Consider the following 21,696-nt stretch of genomic DNA (forward strand, 5'->3'; position numbering starts at 1 on the left):
AAAAAAGGACTAAACTGGGTTACTTCTTTATAAAGAAGTAGCCCAGTTTAATCTTTATATTTTGAACTTTATCTCTCTAGGCTATTTATACCTACGGTTTATCTTGATTATATCTTCCTATTACTTTTTCCAGTTTTAATATTAGTGCCCCTTATAAAGGTAATGGAAATTTACATAGTTGTATTTAATGACAACAGGTCCATGCTATTTTGATGGAATAACCATTTCATAACGTTTCTAACAATTGGCCATACGCTTTGACGTTATAAAGCTGTCCTCGAGTACGCTGTGTGTCAATTTTGTTCTTGAAATGATATTTCATCATTTATCCACGTTATCACCTCAGTTGCAAATAGCTCAGGTGCTATAACTTCAGCAAACAATCTGTGTATTTAAGAAAAATATTTGGATACCTTAACTCAGTCGCAGGTGGCATCATCAAGAAAAAATTATAAGAAATGTTCGCCCTGGTAAGTTCTTGACCTACGTTTTTAGTACTATGCTATCAAAATCTAACTACAAAGGTAAGTTCGATAGTCAAATGAAATGAAAGGAGTTAGGTCTCATTCAAAAGGTTGTATACGACTTATCATAAGAATACACACAACACTTCCCTCTAATGTTTCGTCTGTGGTAGGTACGAGTATGTCAAAGCATACAAGAAATATTTTCAAAAGCCCTGTAACTGGAAAAAATAAACCATATTTAATGTAATTTCTTTGGGACCTACTTACACCATAGTTCATACAAATAAATTTAAACCCAATAATGGCCTACAGACCTTAATAAAAACAATGAAAGGTTCGACCAACAATCTACTCAAATAAATAAAATTGGAGTGACTATGTTTGATTTCTGCCTCATATTATTTGAAAGATAACACGGCCGAATCATTTTAAGGGACCCTGACAAATATAGGACTATACAAGTAGTAATTTAGCATGCATTTTTAAAGTCTAGCTACATACTAGCATGGAAAAGGCAACGATTGACAGATTGATTTCAACTGAACAGTAAAAAAATAAGTAGGTTTAACCGTTAAAAACTTAATTTAAATACCTTCTTAGGAAAGAGAATCTCCAAGGTTTCGGGTAACTACCATAATATCATATTCATAATTATTTATGCTACTTTTTATTTTTACTATAATAATCCAATGTTTTCAGAAACTAGCCGTTCTTTGCACAGTGGTGGCAGCCCTATCAGCTCAGGAAGCTAAAGAGCCAGTTGAAATCCTCACTGAAAAAACATTTGTTAACGAAAAAGGATATAACTTTGAGTAAGACCATTCTATATTTTAACCCTTGTTACTAAATGGTATTTATTTCGTAAATGTATTAATACCATTCCCACGGCAACGATAGCCGTCTGGCGCAGTGGGCAGCGACCTTGCTTTCTGAGTCCAAGACCGTGGGTTCGATTCCCACAACTGGAAAATGTTTGTATGATGAAAATTGTACGGGAGCTATGGTGATACGCTCGACCGTAACAATAGAAAGATCTTGATCGTGCTCGGGTACCGAGGTCCGAACATTCATCTTTTTGGAAGTTGTATATATAGACATTCTTTGTGAATACTTCGCTAGCGCGATGCAGGATTTTTGTGGGGCCATCTAGTTCTGTAATGTGGAGACCGCTACAACATAAATGTTTTTCAGTGTCTGGGTGTTCATCCCTACGGTATTACCATAATAAATGCCGACGAAGACACTGGAAATAGGTTGTAGTTAGTAAAAAACTTGTTAATTGTTGCGACACAGTTTATACTACTGCAACAGTTATCGCGGCAACATGTTTATTGGGTCAATTATGTACCCTTACCAATATTTTGAATAAATAAATAAAATAAAATTATATGAATATACTGGTAGTTTTATAGTTTTCCAGGTAGATATTTAAAATGTATTAAAAATATTTAAGGACGTACTAGCGAGGTTGCGAAATAATTTTGTGTATACATGAAAGAATATTGAAGACTAAAGAATATTATTCATATATTTCTTAATAAACAAACAGCAGTAAACTTCACCATAAATATGAAAATAACCAAATTTTTAATACAGAGTGTTGTAACTAATAATGCAAATATTTTATATAACACTTCGCTAGCGCGATGCAGGATTTTTGTGGGGCCATCTAGTTCTGTAATGTGGAGACCGCTACAACATAAATGTTTTTCAGTGTCTGGGTGTTCATCTGTATATTATAAGTATTTATGTATATTATTCAGAAAAATATTCATCAGTCATCTTGGTACCCATAACACAAGCTACTTACTTTGGGGCTCGGTGGCGCTGTGTGTATAAAAAAAACAAAGCTATATAAAGCTGGGCGATTCAATAGCTTAACAAAAGTACCTGTCATTTATCAAATTTATTAATTTGGTTTAGCGAACATGGTAAGATTGGCAGTACTTGACTATAACGTGAGTCCTGGATCCACAAAAATTTACATTCTTCATTAACTCTAATTGCACTGCATTTATTTCTTCATCGGTTATATGCTCATGCATTCGTGAACTAGTTTACGTTAGAACTGCACTACCTCTTAATTAAGACCTCAAATAATATAGAAATACATTTCAGATAGCGGTGATAAACCAGTAGTTAGGACTTTGGCTTCACTTTCGAGGGCCGAATTCCGAATTCTAGCACGCACTTCTACTTTTCTTAGATAAGTTGCGTTTTAAGCAATTATAATGTCACTTGCATCAACGGTGAAGGAAAACATCGAAAGAAAACCACCATTCCTAAAAGTTCTCGACAATAAACAATGTTCCCAAAGGCCACCAATCCATATTAGGCCAGCGTGGTTTGCGCTACGGTTACGTCCTAAACCCTTCTCATTATGGAAGGACACCCGTGTGCTTAGCCGTGGGATGGTAATGGACTGATGATGGTGATGACGTTTCAGATACAAAACGAGCGATGGAGTTTCGCGTCAGGAGGAGGGTCAACTTATCACCGTGGGAGATCAACAGGGGATTGGAGTTAAAGGCACCTACTCATACGTGGCTCCTAATGGACAGCAGTACATAGTATCTTTCACAGCTGATGATAAGGGCTACAAACCTACGATCAGAATTGGTTCAGACAATAGTTAATAATAATATACATAATATATAATAAATATTTTAAATGCCAAAGTGTTTCGTTTGTGTGTTTGTCCTTCTGTCAAGCCGGAAACAATCAACTTGATTTTTGGCCTAGAGTTAGTTGAAAGGACGGAGAGTTACATAGGCTTCGTATCCTAGGAAAACAAATAGTTTCCACGGTATTATCATAGTAAATGTCCACGAAGACACGGGAAATAGGTTGTAGTTAGTAAAAAACTTGTTAATTGTTGCGACACAGTTTATACTACTGCAACAGTTATCGCGGCACCATGTTTATTGGGTCAATTATGTACCCTTACCAATATTTTGAATAAATAAATAAAATAAAATTATATGAATATACTGGTAGTTTTATAGTTTTCCAGGTAGATATTTAAAATGTATTAAAAATATTTAAGGACGTACTAGCGAGGTTGCGAAATAATTTTGTGTATACATGAAAGAATATTGAAGACTAAAGAATATTATTCATATATTTCTTAATAAACAAACAGCAGTAAACTTCACCATAAATATGAAAATAACCAAATTTTTAATACAGAGTGTTGTAACTAATAATGCAAATATTTTATTTGCAAAGCTGTTAACCTCTAAACGCCGTGGACAAGATTAGTAAACATACAAAAATGACGTGAGGTGACACGAAACTTTGTTTTATTTACTTAACTTATTGGATTACCTGGATGATATCTAATAATAAAACAAATCTAGTGAATCTTTATGCCACATTTTTAACAAAGCATAATTGAAATTATGCATCAAATATTGTTTCTGTTTTATCTTATGCAAATAACGAAAGTCATTTCACTAAAATTATGATAAATAGAAATAATTATTTAATTGAAATATATTAATGGCTGAACTCACTGAGACTTTATTCGGCTATGGCGGCTATATTCTTACCCGTTTGGTATTTTTATTCATGAGCTTTTTGCACTGTGCGACTATTTTTATAACTTGTAATTTTTACACCCAATAGTAATGTTGTAACCTAATATAAATACGATCCATAAAAAAACTTTACTTAATGAATATAAGCCTCAGCCTGATTTTATCAAATCAGAAATAAGGGCATCCGTAAAAACCAGTGTTACCAATATAGCAGTCAAGTGGCAATCTACGGGGCACCTACCATTAGGAACCGATGGACGTTGGGGTGCCAAGGTACTGGAGTGGCGGCCCGGCACTAGAAAGCGCAGTGTTGGTAGACCTCTCTAGAGATAGGCAGACAGACGATATCAAGCGAGACGCTCGGCAATTGCGTGGAGTGTGAAAATTCTAACAAAGGCCAGCAGGGTTCATAGGTTGAAATCATGATAATGATGATGATGAATTATATACATTTTATGTATTCATTATAAAGTGTACCAAATAATTCGTAAGGAAATTCAAATAATATTATTTCCTTTCTGTCTGAATACTTTAAATTCAAATTCAACATTCATTTTATCAAGTACGCCTAATACAAGCACTTTTGAAACGTCACGTCTGTCTGTTTGTAGTGACTACCACCTGTTCGGAAGGCAGATTCTACCGAGAAGAAGCCGGGCAGTTGCTCGTTTTGAACATCGACTGTTTACATTTTTTATTTTAGCATTCATTTTTCTATCTTGTAAGAGATGAAAGAGGAGCCGGATGCTTCCAAGAAACCTCGTTTAACATATTCTTTAGACTTATGCATCGGTAGGTCAAAAATTTCCTTAGGAATCTTATTATAAAACCGTATACTCAATCCCACAAATGACTTCTGTATCTTTAGCAGACGATATGCCAAAGACACTAATTTATGATCATTTCTTGTAAGACTGATTTTATTCACTTTTTGTTTATATAGACTAATATGTTGTCATAGAAATACTTTATTTATTTATTATAAATAATATATTTGTAATAATAAAGCTACAGCACATAATGAAGCTACAGTAAGTACATATACATATTTCTTAAAACTTTTCACGGAGGGATTCGCATGATTTAAGTTTATATATTGATCATACAGCTCTTTTCTGCAATATAAATATAGCTTCGATATTAGCAGCTTTGCCCCATAACAAGATCTCGTAGGATATAACACTATGAAAGTACGCAAAATAGACAAGCCTGGCTATTTCAACGATTTGTCAGGCACATAAAATACATTTCAATAACAATTTTTTTGTTTAACATAGTAAATAATAACATTAAACATAATTATTTCTGGACGTCCGTATATGGACGGGTGTATGTGGCATCAAAATTGGTCGAAAAAATGATCGTATCGGAATATTTTTTTTTATCTAAAGTAACACACGACATAATTTCTTAGTTAATATGAGCGTTCAATTCACTGTCGTTAAATTTCCATGTAATTATTCTAGCTTATATTAATTGTAACTTTAAATGTGCAATCATTATGACATTCCCGTGTCTTGTTTACAAAAAATGAATAATAATTAATATGAAAAAAAAAAAATTGTAATGAGTATTGAAAGTTTCAGTTAAAAAAATTTCAATTTTATTGTGAAAAAAATGAGATTATGAGGCGTGCACTTTTGGATTTTCCAAATTTTTCTGATTGCATAGGCAGCAGAGCTTAGTTTACCCGCTAGTGTATTTAAATAGGCACCCCACTGTAGCTTATTATCCAAATTAAGAAATATTACCCTGCCTCAAGGCTACACAGCTAATATTTTATATTCTTTCTTACTTGATTACGATCTCAACTGATGGAAAGCGGCGATGCAATCTAAAATGGAAGCGTGTTAAGCTGGAGTAGTTGCAGTTTATTTTACCCTTAATGGTTTTAATACGGTATCGTACGAGAATGGTAGTGTGGTAACTAGACGCGATATCAACGCGTCTGAAGAACCCTTACTTTAAGTGAGAGACAACAGCACACACTGCTTTTTGTAAATAAACGTTAAACGTTTATTAACGATTTACTTCTCTAATGTTTACAAATATGAAAGTTGTTTTTTTTTCATATATAACTGTACTGGATCGATTTTGATTAAGTTTCGCAAAGAGATAGCTTTGCATCCTGGAGACAGCCCTGTCCTCCCTACGTCCTATTAAGACTAGAACTGGAGGATTGGGATTGAGGTGGGAGATTCACGGTGGTTGCAGAAAATTAAGCTTTTCAAAATCAAAAATCAAATCTCAATCAAAGCTCAATGCAAAAATGATCCACTGATCACGACGAAATTTGGTTTAGAGACAGCTTGCATACTGAAGACGGATTAAGGGACTTTCTGCGATACCCGGAAAGCGAATATAAACAATATTTAGTACAGACATAGATAAAACTAACTTTTTAGTCTGGAATAATAATGTAATATTGATTTTCTCAAGACTATGGACGTTTATACATAATTTTCTATTGTTGTGAGGTGATGGTAGTTTTAGTTTAGTAGTTTCAAACGTGCCTAAAACCACAAACGCCATCTGAAAGCTACCTTATTTCTCAAGTTTTTTTAACATGTATGCAATCCTTTATTTTAAGAGACATCCCAAATCCCAATTTAATAATCCCAGCGTAATTTAGTGGTCCCTAGTTCCCTATTAATATTACTAATGTAGGATTTAGTTATCTAAAATGTTCATCTTTTCACTCAGTAACGGTGCATCGCATTCATATCATTTTTGAAACAGATACCTATAGTTTATGAATAACAATAATTTAAACTACGTTTTAGCACTAAAAATGGGTCTATTTCTAGATCTAAAGCGCAATTCTTTCTCAATTTTTTCATGCTAAAATATCGGATGCATATAGGTGTCTAGGACACCTATATACATCCGATATTTTGTTATTATATCTGATATTATCGTGGCATAAAACACTAGATACTTTTTGTATTGGAAAACCAATCTACTACTATGATAAACAAAGCGAGACATTCAATAACATATAATTCAATTACTAATTACTATTAGGTGTGCAGTACTTGTTTGTGTTTTCTACTGTTGCTGTTAAAATAATATTTTCTCTTAATTTTTAATTTGTACGAAAAAAATAAAAGAGTCGAGCTTTTAAATTTTTGTCATTTTATAAACTGCACGCATAACAAACTCTGCACCATGAATTAAATATGAAATCAGCAGCATTCCCTCGCAATAAACTACCATTGTATGTGATAATGCTATAAAAGTAAATAAATCAAGTTATAATGTTAATACACTTCAATTAATATGCACTGCATAGTTATTAACCTACTTAAACTTATTTTATTTTGTTTGTTTACGAATCTTCAAGTTTAATTCCGTCGTTTCTTAAACGAAAATTGCAATAAAAATTATTATTGTAATATATTTTATCATACAATCATGTTGAGATGATATTTGATATGTATCGTATGTTAATAGCAAAAATTTGAATTGTGGAATGTTGCTAAAGCAAAACATTATCTGGTTTTATTTTTATTCACATCTTGATCAAGGCAAGTACAATGAAGTACAATAAAAACAAAATCTTTAGTAACCTTAGTTTATTTATTATGACCTCATCTTTCGACAAGATAAACTATTTTAATTTGTTGTTACTTGGTGGAATACCACCAGTCACAAACAGGTAATTACATAACAGTTTTCCGGACGGTAATTTCGCAACTGTGATGATTAAGAACGCAAAACTTTAAACATCTTATAAACTACCACGAAACGTCTAACTTTTTTGTATTAAGACGTGCAAAGGTATATATATAGACTAATATGACTTCGGAAAATGGTCAAAAGTACTTTTCAGGCGTGGTTACAGAAAACAAAGTCACTGTTTGAAATAAGAATTAGGATTTAAAGCAGGGGCTATACCAAATCACCCAATCCGCATCCGAGGTGGCGCGCAATTAAGACTTCTGTGATTGTTTGCTCGCCATCGTGAGTATGAGCTGGTCGCGTAGGTTTGGCCTAACTTTACCGATTTATGATGGTTGGCGTTATCGAAATATATAATATTTGGTATTCAGCAGTTAAAACTATCAGAGCAAATTAAGCTTGAGCTGGAGCGGCAGGTTGATTGTCCCCGGTAGTTTCGGAAGGTTGGTATCCATTTTTGTCAGCTATGAAAGTCACGGATATTTGCTGGCCATCGGGAGCGACGTATTTGTAACTTCCCTTCACTGATAAACCTTGCTGGTCGGTGTCGTTCTTGTATTCTCCTTGCTCTTGTCTCGATGTTCCATCACTGGTCTCAAACCTGAAATATAATAACAAAGAATTAACACAATAATAGATAAGGATACATTTACTATGGTATTATTTTACGTACGTAAATACAAAGGTACATTACAGTACATTAAAAAACATTGTTTGGTAATCTTTCCATAACTTCAAGGTCAATGGTGACTTTTAATATTTTTATTTAATGATATTTTATTTAGTAGTACGACTTGGAATCGCCGACAGGCTATCGACACTTTATTTTTGTCTCCAATTAATTGTCGCCATTTTGGCTCTGTAACTCGAGGAGAGTATTTTAGAAACTAAAGTTTGAATGACTGAAAACTGTAACATTAGTTCTAAAGTACACTGTATGTCAAATTTTGCGCTTTAAAATAGCATTTCAGCTGTCACTTGTATAAGTATAGCATTGGCTAATCTGTGTAAAGCCAGAAGAAAAAAAAGGACGGATAGTCCAGCGGTAAATACAGGTTAGTGCGAACTCTAACCTATGCGTTTTCTGACACGCTTTTAACTAATTATTGAGTTACTAATTATTTGAGATTTAGCGACACTCAATGTCTACGTGTGTTTGTTTACGCAATGCCTTTAATGTGCATTTGTATTGAAGATCCGCACCTCAAGGTCTCACGTGTTCATTTTTAATTTAAAACGTTTGCACATTACCTATTTGTTTTATTACACACTGTTGTTGTTAAAAAATACGTCCTTATATTCAAACGAGTATGTCCTTAGGCTACCTGAAATTGTCACGTTAAGTGCTCCTATCATATACCTACATGGTCTATTGCAAACATTACTCCTCATCTCTTGGCACATTTCCCACCTAAAGCTTGTCCATCACTTAATGCGATCTTGTGCCATTTCTGGCACATCTGGTCATGAGTTGTATTACATTACAACTCAACTCCTTGGTCTCTATTCTAGTCCATATGGTTAGTTGGCGTCCTCTGACTCTTTTGTTTTCATCTAAATCCAATGCTCGCTGTGTCAAATGGCTTTGGTATCAGCAAATTACTATACCACCAACTTATGCTGCAATTCTGCATAAGGCTCGGATGAACTCATTCTTAATTTTTGACATAAAAAATGTCATTTTTGAAACGTGATTATGCTAATAAGATGAAAAATACCATTAATAGGAACTTTATAAATAGGCTATAGGTAGGTATACAGCCCGGTGGCCTCATTTATTATCATAAAAACCTAAAAATAATTCTGACCTGATAGTTAGAGAGATCAATTTGTAAGCTCGCTTTTTTAGTCTAAATTTATAACCTAATCATCTCAGAGGAGATGTTTTTATCCACAGCAAACCATCAAATAAATTGATGAACTAATAATGATGAAATATTTTAATATTATTTTCCATAGAAATACAACAGTTATTAGATATAAATAACTCACAACCATCTAATATTTAAACTATAATTTTCCTTTTAGTTTAGGTATAGATATAAAGATATAAACATATATATAAACTTCCGCAACACCAGCATAAAACTTCAATAGCTAGTAAATAATAAAATCCAAAGTTTTCTGCGAGTAATTTGCTTAAATTAAAATGAAATAACAATAGCATAAGCACGTTTTATAGTTTACATTAGTAATATATGGGTAACATATTGCTTATACTATGCTTTATACTTTACTAGCTCTTGCTTACAAACTCTTTCACTTTTAACTGAACTGTTTACCCGGTAACAAATTATTTTATGACGCAAGTTGTACCTGTGCCAAATCTCGTCATGATCGTTACATTACTGTTTTTCATCTCGCGGGATCAATTTCCGGGTGATTACCGGATGAAATGGAAATAAGATACGATTTCCATTTCTAGAATACACACTATAGATTTATCAAATTTCCATAAGACTCCATACCCTAACATAAGTAACTAATGAATTAACAGCCCCCAATTAAAGTAACGATTTGTAGTTTTAACATTCCCATTCTCCTGGAAACTTGGGAATAAATAAATTTAAACATCTTATATAGAAACACAATCTTTCAAGTAAGTACCTATATAGATTTATTTCTTTTAGAGTATTGCAGAAGCTAAATTATAATATTTAACCGTCTCAAGGATGCAAGGTATCCGTTTACAAAGGCTTATTATTTTTTAATTCTGCGAAAGTGGTCTCGAGGATGAAAAGGGTCCTAGGACATTCCATCTCCAAGTTCTATCTTTGTTAAAATCAGTGCAATAGCTGAACCAAACATAGGTTGAAATCAAAGAAATAAATAAACAAACAGACAGAATTTCGCGATCATACTAAGATAACTGTTCATTGTCATTATCAAACCATTACCGGCTCAATGCAAGGCAGGTTTTTCCCACTGTAAGTTAGCCTTTGGCAATCACGCCTGATAGTAAGTGATGCAGTCTTAGATGGTAGATGGCTAAATCGTACCGAAACGCTGGATCGCTTGGCGGCACGTCTTTTGCGGTAGAGTGTTAACTAGCCACGGATAAAGCCTTCCACTATACTAGACATACAGAGACAGGGAAAATTCAGAAATTATACAACGTGTAAATGAAAACCGAAATATTACTTAAAAGGCTTCAGAGGTACTTTCTTTTAGACTTCGACATGACATGACATGTGTGAATATGAAAACCTAATAGTTTTTGAGTAAACCACTGCCATAATTTTTACTGGAATAAATCAGACACAGCTTTAACATCAAATGTAAAATTAAAATCACGTGACTCTGGTCACTTTATTAAGTACGCGTCCGGTAGCGCAGGTACTATGCACGTTTCGGTCTCTTATCTTCAATAGAATTGTCATAACTTAAGATGTTTTTAATTCGTCTGTATGAAAAATAAATGCGTTTCTTTTGATTTAACATTTTTACATGGTGATTCCTTATGAAATATACATATGCATCCATCAATATTATTTCGTAATTCTGTTACACGTTGTATATTCCAACCTCAGAAATAAGAACATAGTACAGAACCCTCATTCAGTCATTATTGCATGCAATGCATTGTTTCTAAATACAGCAAAAATGACCAACGCACTTCTTTTATAGAGGTAAAATAATGATTGTTCTTAATTCTTTGATTTCAACTATAAACCTTAACAATAATATTAATATGGTTTATTATTACTTACTCAAAGTTATATCCATTAACATCGACTTCAGAGTCTTGCTTGACAATTTGTACAGGAGGCTGCCCTTGCGCCTGCGACGGGTCTTGGGGCAACGCGCAAGCTAGCGCAAAAGCGGCTAAAGCGAAAAGAGTCTGTAATAGAAAACCATTTATATAATTCACTTGGGCTTATTTCGTACTATCTGTTGCCCGCATTCTTCGTCTGTATCGTTAATTTTCCTGAGATAGAAAGTTGCCTATGCTACTCTCCGTCCTTACAACTAACTCTATGCTAAGAAAATTAAGTTGATTAGTAAGAACTTGAAGGAAGGACAAACAAACAAATATTCTTTCGCATGTATAAAATTAGTACGGATTTAAATAATGCTTGCCCAAAAATAAATCTTCGCGCATTTTCTAGCAAACAAAGTTTTCTCATTTACATTTTTATACCCTTATCTAAGTTCACAGCCTTGAAGGATATTTGAAAAAGAAGGCTTGAAGTTGAGGTATATCAATTAAAACTATGACTCCTAACTACATGTTTTTATAACTGTCACTTCAAACACATAGGGCTTTCACTAAACCTTCCTACTATAATACCGTTATTTTTAATCCCGGGGAAAGGAAGGTTTCCCAGGATTTCTTTTAAACCGTAACAACTGCGAATGAGGTAAAATAAGAATAAAAAGAATCGTAATCATTTTCCATACTTAAAATAAAACTGTAGAAATTCGTTACATTGAAGATATTTTGATTTCTTTGTTTAAAGAGACTGAATAATTGATACTAAATGCAACACTTTATAATTATATTGGTTTCATATTTGTCCGTCTATCTGAAAGAAGTTTGGTGGTCTTTACTACGTACCTAATTTCATAAAGCTGAACAGGTAATTTGTATGTGAGTTACCAGTACGATTAAAAAAATGTTTGCATATTTAGCACTTCACTGCGTAACTAGCGAGTGAAACCACAGGGCATAGCTAGTAAAAGCTTAAAAGACCCTTAATCTTCAATCTCACAGACAGACACTTCAATTTGATTTATTTGTACGATAAATTTTTGTAAAAAAAAACTTACTATTTTCATCATCTTGATAGAGATTTTGGGGCTGATGGAACAAGTATAGATGGTTGAACGAATCCTGAACGTCTATGCTCTGAACGAAAACCCTCAGCTATAAATATCCTCATTGTATTGACAATGCAATGTTACGAGGTTTCATTGGCGTCCAAGGTGCTAATCATAATAATGCAAACAGTTTATTTAAGAACATCCACGAAAATGTTACAGGGATTTGTCAATTGTGTGAATTACGTAGCTGACAATACACCTTGAATGTAACCTAAAAACATACGTTGAAACACTGACACAGTTCCGGATTTTATCCCGAACATCATGGTGATGATAGAAGTAAAAACTTCTGTATCTTATATTATATCTTCGGTGTGTTGATCACTTTTTGGGTGAACAAAAATCATGGAACCTAAGCCTACCCTATCAGTACCTGAGCCTATGGGGTCTTACAGTATTCATAGGAGTAATAAACTTCAGTTCTGCAGTATTTTACTGAGATATAACTTTTACTACTAAAAATTCTAGGTACCACATAGCTTCACTAGTTTTACCTACAGCTAAACAACAGCATATCCATTGGACAATCCATTTGACCTTAATAAATCGCAAGGCGTAATATGTTGTTTTTATAATAAGTACAAAGTGTCGTGAGTATAAACATTGTCACGACTCCACACGTGTTCACACTTCGTTACACAATAAAAGAGTTAAAGGGTTACGTGTGTATATTAATTAAGGATGTAAATATAAAATTTCGTACAGACTATATTAAAACAGATGATAAAAGTTAGATGTAGCCTGAAAAACTGAAAACTGGCGAAAAATGTTGATGGAAAGAAACAATAGACTTCATAGACTCAAACATCTAAATTATTAATAAAATCCCTGCTATTTCTGTGGGATTTTCTCGTCAACTCCTGATATGGTGATTGCGAGAACACCTCGAGATTGTTCCCTTTACATAAATAAGGAAATATTAAAAATTGACTACAGATAACAGAACATACAAATTTGAAGAACTTGGTGAACAGGGATAAAGAATACAAACAAACATACAACCTCGTTTAGGTATAGTGGTTTCTGCTAAACTTTCAGTACCAGCCCGAAGTTAGGCAATTTGCGGTGTTCCGTTAATCTTAAACCAAATATTAGATAATTATTTTATCGTTAAAGCCCCAAACCTGATGAATGAGCAACGTGATGGCTTCTATAATGCACTCTCACTCTATGAGAGAGGAGGCCAGTGCCCAGTCATTGAAAATTAATAGTATGAGAAAGTAATTAACTGTAACTGAAGAGAAATGTTGCTAGTAAATATAAATTTTTGAGATATAACGTAATCGGAAAACTATAAATAACAATAGTTGCGGGCCAGGCAGACTTTGCGATATACAAAAAAAAACAGTTTTTTCTGTTTAAATAAAAACTAGCGAATGCCAGCAATTTATAAGACAGGTCATTTTCCTGCAATGCATATGCCCGTCTCCAAACAGTATGATATAGGCAACCTAGTAGTACCGACCAAGTTCACTTCACTTGAAACTCGAATTGACAGACTTTCACATAAACTCCATTCCATTGTTAAAGCTTCCGCACTTTTCCAGTCTATTCTAGACAGTTCTATATAGACGTTTATTATATGTATTAGAAGATTTAAAGTGCTCTAGACAACCAAAACTATCGGCCAGCCAACTTAAGCCGAAAAGATAAGACCGCCTGCGCCGGAGCGATTGAACTAGATCTTTGAAGTACAACCATTTAGCTTTTATAATATTGGACGCAATGATGGCTCTTGAGCATCGCAAAGCGGTTGGACGGTTAGCTATAGTATAAAAAACGTTTTTTTATAGTGTCAAGTCAGGATTATATTTCATCAACACATCACTGGCTCCTCTCTGTTTATAGATTTGATGCGCCACGTTCCTTCCATGATGGGTCAGATGGATTATTAACAAGAGGCCTACTCACTTAGAAGCGTTAGAGTTTTGGAGCATAGACAGACAATGCTGCTTGACTGCGGATTAGCAGGCTTCATAGATTTGACAAAGTTTGTACAAAGAGGGCTAGTAAGGGCTAGGGCTCAGAATTATTAGTTAGAAAAAGCTTAATCTAACGGTTTTAGATTGACTTGAAATCGGATCCAGGGCCTACAGTGATCCTACAACAGGCTAACAAGGCGATTTTTAATTAATGTCTAATAGATAATTAATAATCATATTCAAACAAACGCCATATCTTCTTATTAATTTTAAAATTCATTTATGGAAATATGTTAAGGGCCAAAACAAGAATATAAATAGAACCATTCTGTAACGCGAAACGATGGTAGCCTAGTATGAATGAATGAATGAATACACTTTTATTGTACACCAAAGAAACAAAAAGTAGTTACAAAGATATAAATACAATCAAGAGAGTACAATTTGGTGGCCTTATCGCTACATAGCGATTTCTTCCAGGCAACCAATGGCGTAAAAGGAAAAAACGTAGAAAAGAGGTAGGTGGTGCAATAAATAAGATTTAAAAATTATACAAATATATAAATATAAATATAACTATAATATATATATAAATATATTATATATAAATACAAATAAAATATATAACATAAATATCTATATAAATAAATTACATATAACATCCCCAATTAGTATGAAATACATAAATAATTCAAATTACACACTTAAAATGATTCGCTTCAGCGTTGTTCGGCTGAAAGAGACAAATAATGATCCTTCACTAGTTTCTTGAAGGTCCCAATCGATTGTGCCTCACGGATATCTAACGGCAAGGCGTTCCATAATTTAATAGCCTGAACCGTAAATGATCCGTTGAAGAAGGAGGATTTGTGACCAGGCACCTTCAAGACTAACTTCCTCGTAGAACGAAGTTCGTCTGGGAGTCCTACAAATTTAAACCTCTCTTTCAGGTAAAGAGGAGTAGAAGGATGAAACAAAACACAGTACAGAATAGAAACAATGTGCAAATTCCGGCGAAGTCTGATAGGTAACCACTTGAGACGAGACCGAAATTGAGAAATATGATCATATTTGCGCAACCCAAATATGAAACGAATGCTAGAATTCTGGAGTCTCTCAAGTTTATTTAACTGATCTTCAGTTAAGTTAACATAGCTTGCGTCAGCGTAGTCAAGAATGGGAAGGAGTAGAGTCTGTGCGAGCATAATTTTGGTAGGTATAGGAAGTAAATACCGAAGACGACGCAAAGAGCCTAGAGCTGCAAATGTCTTTCTGCTGATCTCATTAATATGGTACGTCCAACTTAAGGTTCGGTCAAGATAAATGCCCAAGTTCTTTACATTTTCACAGTATGGGACTGTGACACTATCAAACTCAATGGAGGGGAGGGAAAACCAGTCAATCCTTGAAATCTGCCTTCGACTGCCAATAACAATAGCTTGAGTTTTTTTTGGATTAACGTTAAGGCCATGCGCTTTACTCCAAACTAAACTCCTCCAAACTACTAGTAGTTAAGACTGTGGGCACAGCTTCGGCCCAGCTTGGTTATTTTCGGAGCTACGAGTATGAGCATTTGAAGTAATTAAGAACACTTATTTTAACGGAAAGAATGCTGAGGAAAGGATTATGGAGAACCCTCAGGAGTTCTCCATAATACATGCACCGTCAGGAGTTCTCCATAATATTCTCAATGGCGTGTGAGGGCTACCAATCTGCAGTTTGCCAGCGTAGTGGCCTAAACCCCTTCGCATTCTAAGAGGCGATTCGTGCCCTGGTGTGTGTCTGTAATGGTTTGTAAATGTTAGTGACGATTCTACAGTTATTTTTATTTTACATTGCGTACAGTAAACGAGTGTTTTATTAGTAGTGGGTTCTAAACCTTTCCCTTTAGTTATGTGTCAAGTACGAGGTATCTACTAGTAAACACTTTGGCCAACTTCTAAAGACCTATTCATTTGTTTTGAAACAAAAATAAGTTTTCATCTATCATTAATTTTTTTTCATTTTTTTTTTATTTAATTCTTAACAATACGTAAAAATAAAATAAAAAACACTTAAAAATTTATAAAAAAAAAATCCGCCCTCCGCTTGCGAGGCTTTTGAATGCCCAAGCAACCGGCGGTCAGGGCTTCAGAATGAGGAACCTCCTCACAATATGCGCCGTTTCAAGGACTGCCTTCTGTATCCGACCCTTGATCCAACAACCAAGCGAAAGCTTCTTAAGATGTTGGTCGAAGCTTTTCGTGAGAAGACCATTGACTGAAACGACGATCGCAACAATAACGGTCGACTCAACATTCCACATGGCAGTAATGTCGTGAGCAAGGTCCAAGTATTTAGATACTTTTTCCTTTTCAGCTTTCACCAGATTATCGTCATGTGGAATAGTAATGTCAACAATTATTGCACGGCGCACTGATCGATCAACTAGCACTATATAAGGTCTATTAGCTGTAATATACCTGTCAGTGATAATAGTTCAATCCCAGTAGAGCAATGCACTGCTATTTTCAAGAACTGACGCCGGGTCGTACCTAAAGTAAGGCATCTTAAAATCGATAAGGCCAAAGCGATGAGCAAGTTGTTGATGAACTATCCTGGCTACTTGATTATGTCTGTGCATCGACATATGTCTAGAGTGCCATCTTTCATAATGTGTTTCCGGTAGTTTCTCGTCTTTATGACTTCGTCCATAATTGCACAGACAAAACCCTCGGTTTCCCCAAATAGGTCACCAATAGTGTAACCAGGATACAGATGCGATTTGATCTACATCTGGTCCCGACAGGGCCTTGTAGAATCTGCCGTGCAACTCCTTACTCTTCCATACCGCCACACGATCTGAGTAGCTAAGTACTTTTATAGTAGGTAGTAAGTAGTAAGCCAGTTCTCATTGCCAAGGAATAGTGGAGTAAGACCCTTATCTACTGCAACGACATCCTTACACATACCCACATACGACATCCTTGCACATACCCACATAAGTTTCTTTATTATTCAACTACAAGTTAGCCCTTGACTGCAATCTCACCATTCCCTTAGTGTAGGTTTTTCACACTCGTTAATCGTGAAATCGTTTTTGAGAATTGAACTTAAAGCTACAACTTTATAGTATCGTAGACCTTATTCAGCTCTTTTAGAGTCGCTTATGTCGCCTTCTAGCTGTGCCCAGAGCTCTGTCTGAAAAAAGGCGGGTGAATTTGGGTTTTACACAAGAATTATGAGTTCTTTTTACTCTGTCTTAACAGAACTATTGAATGATATTCGAAAATGGCACGTAGTGATGGCCGGCGTAGACGAGGGCCCCGATTTCTGAAGTCATCCGTTACCACGGTTAAGCAGACGGTCAACTCTAACCCTAGCCAATAAGCCTAATTGGGCGAAAATGCCGACCTAATGGTTATCAGCCACTGTCATTCCGAAAAATTAAGTGATGATGCAGTCTAAGGTGGTAGTAGGCTTACTAGTTAAGTGTCGAAATGTAATGTCGAAATATCTGCCTCATATTAAAGTCATTAGAATATCAGACCCGTGCACACGTTTCAATATGTGTTTTTGTTTGCCTTTAAGGTATCCTACCTGGTTTTTCAAAGGCAGGTAGAGGATTTTGCAAAAATAATTCTAGACTGCACCAAGGTAAACGGGATAAAAGGATGCCTGCATAGACTTAATCTAAAAACGTTGGCTTTCTAGCATTGATAATAAATTTTATTTTAAGATGTAAAATAAAAAAGGTGACCATAACCAAAAAAAAAATTATTTTTGCTGGTATCGAATTAAATGAGTTTTAATTTTAATTTACCTGTAACAAAAAACTATTATCTACTTTGACGCCCCAAGATTAAGGTAATCATAAGTGATGTGCTGAACCAATCGATAAGAATAAAAGATATAGGTAGCGTAGAATATTTTATGAATCGAAGGTTTCATGTTGCATATTGTTGATCTCCCTGGGGCAGTGGTAACCGCCCTGGCTTGTGGGTGTTTCGCGGGTTCCATATCAGCCGGGCAGTCTGGGAATTATTAGTTTCTGATTTTTATTTTGTCTGGTATCAGCCGGCACAGACGAGCCGCCAAATAATAAAGCGTTCCGCTACGGTGCAGCAGAGAAACTGATTGGGGGTACAAGTCATCATTTACAACTGGTGAGTTAGCAGTCATGGGCTAACTTGTAGTTTTATAAAAGAAAACATAGCTAAGAGTAGAAGATATTTATACTTTTAGATTATAACTTATTGGTATAGACTGCGGATCCTGGGTTCTATTTACCTGAATTTTAGATAATGCTAACAAGAAATTTTAAAAGATTGAATAAGCACGTTCTACTTGTTTTAATTCTTTCTCTCAACTTTTTATCGAATAAAAGAATCTAATCTGCACATCATTACCAGCAATATGTTAAGAGTTGTGAAAAGGTCAAGGCTGTTTGCGTGTTCAAATAAGTACACATTACACAGATACCTACTTAGTTATTACTGTATATAAGCACCTATGACCGCATTTGATTAACCTCACAAAAAGTTTGTATCTTTGTATGGATTATACAAACGGAAATTTAATTTATTTACCTGCCTTGGTATTTAAAACTGTTCAAAGTATCGTACGATTATGTACTAACTGCCTATGTTGCTACTAGCATTTGAAGGCGACTTGGTCTGCGTACAATTAACAATTTATTAGGAAATTTTGTTATCAAATGCGAAAATTCCTCTGAATGAGTTCTCTTGTTAAGCACTCTCAAACATACAGAAAGGCACCATTTATTAGTCTCTATTTCCTAGAAGATTTATTACTTAATTTAAGATACAAATCATCGTATTGATTTGTGATAGGAATTTTACCAGAAACCAAAGAATATTGTCTTATTTAACCTTCCGTCTTATACAAGATATACCTCTTCACTAATAACTAAAGCTGTCTTAATTATGTGTTGGTTTCTCAAAATATGTATTAGAAAATAATCTTAAATTATACTTTGACTCAAGAAGATCGAATTGTAAGCACACTAGCGGTTGCCCGCGTTCTTCGTCCACATTTATCACGGTTTTTATTACAAATCTCGTTATGGGGGTCTGGGATAAAGAGCCTATGTTATGAAATTGATTGGTTGCGTAGTTAAGGCATGAAGAAAGGACGAACACTCTTCCGCATTTATAATATTTTGAAATAAGAAGGTGAGTATTTAACTTCTATAAATATATACTATTATATCAATAAAGAAAAACTTTACAAGTATTTTTTACCTGGATAATATATTGAATCAGTGGTACTCATAACGATTACATTACATGTTGTAAACTATTGACGCATAGCTTTGGTCATCTTTCATTATATTCATCTTGCAATTGTAGGATAACAAGGTACATACCATAAGAGGAGCTTTGTACTGAACTTTCTAAAACTTCAATTTGGACCTCTATGTATTGTAAGTAGACAAAATACTAAACAATTTATTTTAACTCAATTTGTCCTCGGCTGTACTATACGCATTTTCCTATATTGACAGAATAAATACGAAAGATGCCCGTGAAAGAAACAAGATAATTCACCGTTGCATTTTAAAGGGATTTCCCGTTAAAATTCGGCGAGTTTTCCAAGACCTAAATAAAAATTGGCTTATTTTTGATGCAGTTTTAAGTGCTGTGGGCTTTAAAGTGGGAAGTGCTGGGTTTGATCCCCGGCACAATTGATTTCGGAATTCTGAGTTTTCTTTGATCTGGTGGGAAAAGTTGGTCGTTTCTAGATACTACTCTATCGACAAAGCCACCCGTTACCGTAACGTAGCCATCAGTTATCACTAGGTGAAATTGTATTCAATGGCTAATTTCTGACTGACTAGTTACCATTCTACCCTACGATGCCATGTAAAGGCTCTCAAAGGGATATGGGCTTTTAAACTACGCCTTCCAGATTAGCGGGGGCAATTCGATTACCAATTTACCACCACCTTATATGCCCTCATGTAATATTATCGCTGTCAAGCGGTAACATCCCTACTTATATTATAAATGCAAACGTTTGTTTGTTCGTTTGTACTTCCTTTTCGACCTTACCAAGCTATCAATATTGTCACTTTTTATCCAAGGAAAATAAACCGTAATAAACGCAGATAAAGAATGTAGGCAACAGCTTGTATATCAAAAGAATATAAACTAGGTAACCTAAATATTGAGAGGTGATAGCTCAGTGGGTAGGTGAAGTCGAAGCTTCGGGGGCCGTTCGTTCGTTTGAATTCCAGTACGTACCTCTAACTTTACTAAGTGCGTTTATGTGGGTTTTAAGCAATTAAAACATAATTTGCTTCAACGGTGATGGAAAACCACGTGAAGAAATTTACATGCCTGAGAGTTCTCCATAGTGTTCTCACAAGTGTGTGGAATCCTACAATCCACACTGGGCCAACTGGGCTTAGCCCCTTCTCGATGTGGAAGGAGACCCGTGCTATGTAGTAGGCCGATAATGGGTTGATATGATGATGATGAGGATGAAGCTAAATATCTGAATATCCAACTGTGTTCTGGATCTTTATGAGTTGCATGACCGGGTTCGACTTCAGTAAACAACATTGCAATTTGTAATTATGTAATTTTTGATGATTTCTAGGAATCATCGAATTCAGTATAAATAAAAATTTGATTTTTTTTATCTACACTGAAAAGAGATATCAATATTAATAAGTAATTTTAAAAAATAACCAGAATAATTAAAGAATTAATATTGTATACTTAGTATTTTTTAATTTATCCCTAAACTTTAATAATTAAGTAGCTAAGAAAAACGTACTTTCCGATATAGGTAAGCTTGCCATTTTGTACTAACGACAAAATTTTACTGAATCCTGTAAAACGAATTACTATTTACAACGTGTTTTTCTGGTTGTTTTGTAGTATTTTCTATTGCATTCTGATACGGAACCATTCGTGTGTAAGTCAAACTTATACTTGCCCTTTTTTATACAACCAAAGCTTTTTCCCGATCAGTAAATACTGTACATCTGCATTCGCAGCCTATGAGCGTCCCACTACTGGGCAAAGTGCTCCTCTCTGTTCGTAGAGACGGTTCGGAAGACAGTTCGTAGACCCACCACGCTGGTCTTATGCGAGTTGGTTGGCTTAAACGACTAATATCACCGTTTAGTGATACTAACCGGTACCGACGGTGGAACGTGCTCTCCAAGGCACGGGGATTGACACTAATTCCCTAGCTTCTGGCTGGTACTAAAAATACTTTAACAAAAAAACGTATATTGTTTCCTAATTGATG

At 34.8% G+C, this 21,696-nt stretch overlaps 2 protein-coding genes across 2 annotated transcripts; one reads left to right on the forward strand and one right to left on the reverse strand.

The window, feature by feature from the left end:
• Nucleotides 1-458: 458 nt before the first annotated feature.
• Nucleotides 459-3,103, forward strand: LOC120626008 (endocuticle structural glycoprotein SgAbd-5-like). The gene is made up of 3 exons (XM_039893288.1): nucleotides 459-470; nucleotides 1,167-1,279; nucleotides 2,914-3,103. The coding sequence occupies exons 1-3, from the start codon at nucleotides 459-461 to the stop codon at nucleotides 3,101-3,103; spliced, it is 315 nt and encodes a 104-aa protein (XP_039749222.1).
• Nucleotides 3,104-7,818: 4,715 nt separating this feature from the next.
• Nucleotides 7,819-12,515, reverse strand: LOC120625858 (endocuticle structural protein SgAbd-6-like). Its single transcript, XM_039893104.1, has 3 exons — nucleotides 12,458-12,515; nucleotides 11,398-11,528; nucleotides 7,819-8,288 (listed from the first exon to the last, which is right to left on the reverse strand). The coding sequence occupies exons 1-3, from the start codon at nucleotides 12,467-12,469 to the stop codon at nucleotides 8,081-8,083; spliced, it is 351 nt and encodes a 116-aa protein (XP_039749038.1). The 5' UTR covers nucleotides 12,470-12,515; the 3' UTR covers nucleotides 7,819-8,080.
• Between the last annotated feature and the right edge of the window lie 9,181 nt (nucleotides 12,516-21,696).

The sequence above is a fragment of the Pararge aegeria genome, chromosome 8, assembly GCF_905163445.1.
Source record: "Pararge aegeria chromosome 8, ilParAegt1.1, whole genome shotgun sequence".
Lineage (NCBI taxonomy): Eukaryota > Metazoa > Arthropoda > Insecta > Lepidoptera > Nymphalidae > Pararge > Pararge aegeria.

What these genes read in the sequence shown, in the direction of transcription:
- LOC120625858 (XM_039893104.1), bottom strand. An exon ending in GTTAATGGATATAACTTTGA is followed by an intron (nt 8,289 to 11,397) that starts GTAAGTAATAAT and finishes ATTATATTTCAG; the next exon opens with GTTTGAGACCAGTGATGGAA.
- LOC120626008 (XM_039893288.1), top strand. An exon ending in GAAAAAGGATATAACTTTGA is followed by an intron (nt 1,280 to 2,913) that starts GTAAGACCATTC and finishes ATGACGTTTCAG; the next exon opens with ATACAAAACGAGCGATGGAG.